Here is a 2,807-nt window from a genome sequence, read left to right as displayed (position 1 = left end):
AACTCATATAATTCTATGAAAAAGCCCATTTTTATTTTTGTTGGGATTGCATTAAATTTGTAACTGAGTATAATTTAAATAAAATAACTCTGGCAAAAATGTGTTCGATAACTGGTTCCACTTTAGTGACTATGATTTAAATCACTTATTTTGGGTGCCTGGGTAGTTTAGTGGGTTAAAGCCTCTGCCTTCAGCTCAGGTCATGATTTTAAGGTCCTGGGATCAAGCTCCACATCAGGCTCTATGCTTGGCAGGGAGTCTGCTTCCCTTCCTCTCCCTCTGCCTGCCTCTCTGCCTACTTGTGATCTCTTTTAAATCTTTTTAAAAAATCAATTATTGTAAGTTTTCTAATTTATCAACGTTTTACTTTTTTAAATTTTTTTAAAAATTTTAACTTTTGTAAAGATTTTATTTATTTACTTGACAGACAGAGATCACAAGTAGGCAGAGAGTCAGGCAGAGAAAGAGAAGAGGAAGCAGACTTCCCGCTAAGCAGAGAGCGCGATGCAGGGCTTGATCCGAGGACACTGGGATCAGGACCTGAGCCAAAGGCAGAGGCTTTAACCCACTGAGCCACCCAGGTGCCCCACCTTTTATTTTTCTTTTACATATCTGTGAAATAATGTAAGGAGGTTAAGTACTGACTGACTAGTGTTTAATTTTTATTTTAGATTTCCATGGTGTCAGTAATTCATATTCCTGATAAAACGTATAAGCTTTCCTGTAGAATATTGTATCAATATTTACTCCTGGCTCAAGGTCAATTTCATGATCTTAAGGTAAGTACCCTGTTATCTTATCTCTGTCCCTTTATCTGGAAAGTTTCAAATAATGACCATGTATAAAGAGATAACATTTTTCAGTTATCACAGAAACTAGCTATTATTTGCTATTGGGTGTGCTAGCTTACAAATTTTTAGCAGCTTTTATGACTCCCAGATTTACAGAGTAATTGTTTGGGTGCCTGGGTGGCTTAGTCATTTGGGCGTCTGACTGTTGATTTCTGCTCAGGTCGTGATCTTGGGGTCGTGGGATCAGTCCACATCAGGCTCTGTGCTCAGTACAGAGTCTGCCCCCCTTTCAAATAAGTAAATCAAATCTTAAAAAAAAAAAAAAAAAGGAGTAATTGTCATTTGTGATTATCCTTCACCTTGTGTCTTTGATTTTCAGCAACTCTTCATGTCTGCAAATAATAATTCCACTCCCTCCAGCAATTCATCTCCAGAAGAAAAAAGCAGAGAGCGCAGTTTGCTGGAAAAGGCCGGGCTGTCGGAGAGCGAAGCGGAGCCTCCAGAGGAGAACAGCAAGGACTGTGTGGTTTGCCAGAACGGAACTGTGAACTGGGTGCTGCTGCCCTGTCGGCACGCATGCTTGTGTGACGGCTGTGTTCGCTATTTCCAGCAGTGTCCCATGTGCCGGCAGTTCGTTCAGGAGTCTTTTGCACTTTGTAGTCAAAAGGAGCCAGAGAAAGACAAACTGAAAGCTCTTTGAGAGTGTTATTACGACTGAAAAGTATACTTTCCACTGAAGATGTAGAAATTTGTGTTCTTGGAATTGACCATAACATGGAATCTACAGTGTTGACCATCAGTGAAAATTCTATTTTAACTTCACCTTTGTATGGTACATGGATGATGACATGAATTCCTTCCTGTCCCATATGCTAAATACTGGAATACCATCTGTGTTAATACATAAAAAATGCATTCACCTCTTGGGAAGAATGTAAATGTTTGGCCTTTTATCAGCTAGCGAAGTTCACATGATGCTGATTAGGTAAAATCCCGAAGAGCAGTCCATCTAAAATCTGAGGAGGTAAAAGTCAAGATCTCTGGATGTTTTTGCCTTTGACATCATCTGGATTGCAATTGGGAAAAAGCTGAATTCTTCCTAAAGTAATTTTATGTTCCCCAGTTTCTAAAGGAGTTGGAAAGGGCTTCTAACTCTAAATCTTTTCCTAAAATAACAGTTTTTATAAAGATCCATCTAATTTTCCTTATAGTCACATAAACACAAGTCTTAATTTTAATATAGCATCTTAAATCATAAATGTGAGATGCAATTCTTGTCTGTTCTCAGTGTATCATAGATTAAAATGATACTCATCTATAGGAAGCAGATATATAAAACTTGGATAATAAAATGTCTTGGATAATTAAATTTATTGTCAAATATGATTAGGTTAGCAGAATGTGACCTATCAGGGAAGAACTGTGAGACTTGTAATGCCTTACTTTTGATTTCCTCCTGTGTAGCAAATCCTTCTAAAACCAAAAAAGTTTTAGAGCCAGAAAAGCTGTTAAGAGAAACAAATAACTATTTTTTTCTACTCTATTTTTATTCCAAATAAACGCATATCCTCCAGAGTAGTAACCTGATAGGCAAAAAGCCCCATCCCTCCTGCTTTCCAAGATGACAAAGAAGAAAAAGGTAAATCAGAGCTTTTCTGTGTCTTCAGGGGAAATTACCTTCCATTGACCAAGAAATTAGATCATGGCAAATAAACTGAACTTCAGGGAAATTTTCAAGACTTCTTTGTCCTGTTTGTATTAAGAGTAATGCCTTATCTTTGTATCAGTGTTTCTACATAATATCATTTTATTCTAATCAAATATAACACTGAAAAAGATATTACCTATTCTCCATTTTATAAACCAAATCAAACTTTCATCAAACCAAATCAACTTTCAGCTATGTATTAAATACCTCCTAGGGGCCAGATCCCTCTTGGCAATCTGGGCTACAGAGAATCGGGCAAGACTTCTGGCCTCAAAGGAGGACTGGCAGCATTTTAGAAACATGTCCCC

General features: G+C 37.5%; 1 protein-coding gene across 1 annotated transcript in view; it reads left to right on the top strand.

Annotated features, from left to right (window-relative positions):
• CGRRF1 (cell growth regulator with ring finger domain 1) overlaps nt 1-2,521 on the top strand; it is a 30,493-nt gene extending 27,972 nt beyond the window's left edge. Inside the window, exons 5-6 of the mRNA XM_082734262.1 lie at nt 672-779; nt 1,171-2,521. Of these exons, the coding sequence (XP_082590388.1) occupies nt 672-779; nt 1,171-1,491 (429 nt within the window). The 3' untranslated portion in view covers nt 1,492-2,521. The remainder of the gene's footprint in view (nt 1-671; nt 780-1,170) is intronic.
• Nucleotides 2,522-2,807: the final 286 nt, after the last annotated feature.

The sequence above is a fragment of the Mustela nivalis genome (assembly GCF_964662115.1).
Source record: "Mustela nivalis genome assembly, chromosome: 6".
NCBI classification, from domain to species: domain Eukaryota; kingdom Metazoa; phylum Chordata; class Mammalia; order Carnivora; family Mustelidae; genus Mustela; species Mustela nivalis.
Note: the sequence above shows the minus strand (reverse complement) of the source record. Positions and strands in the feature narration are given on the sequence as shown.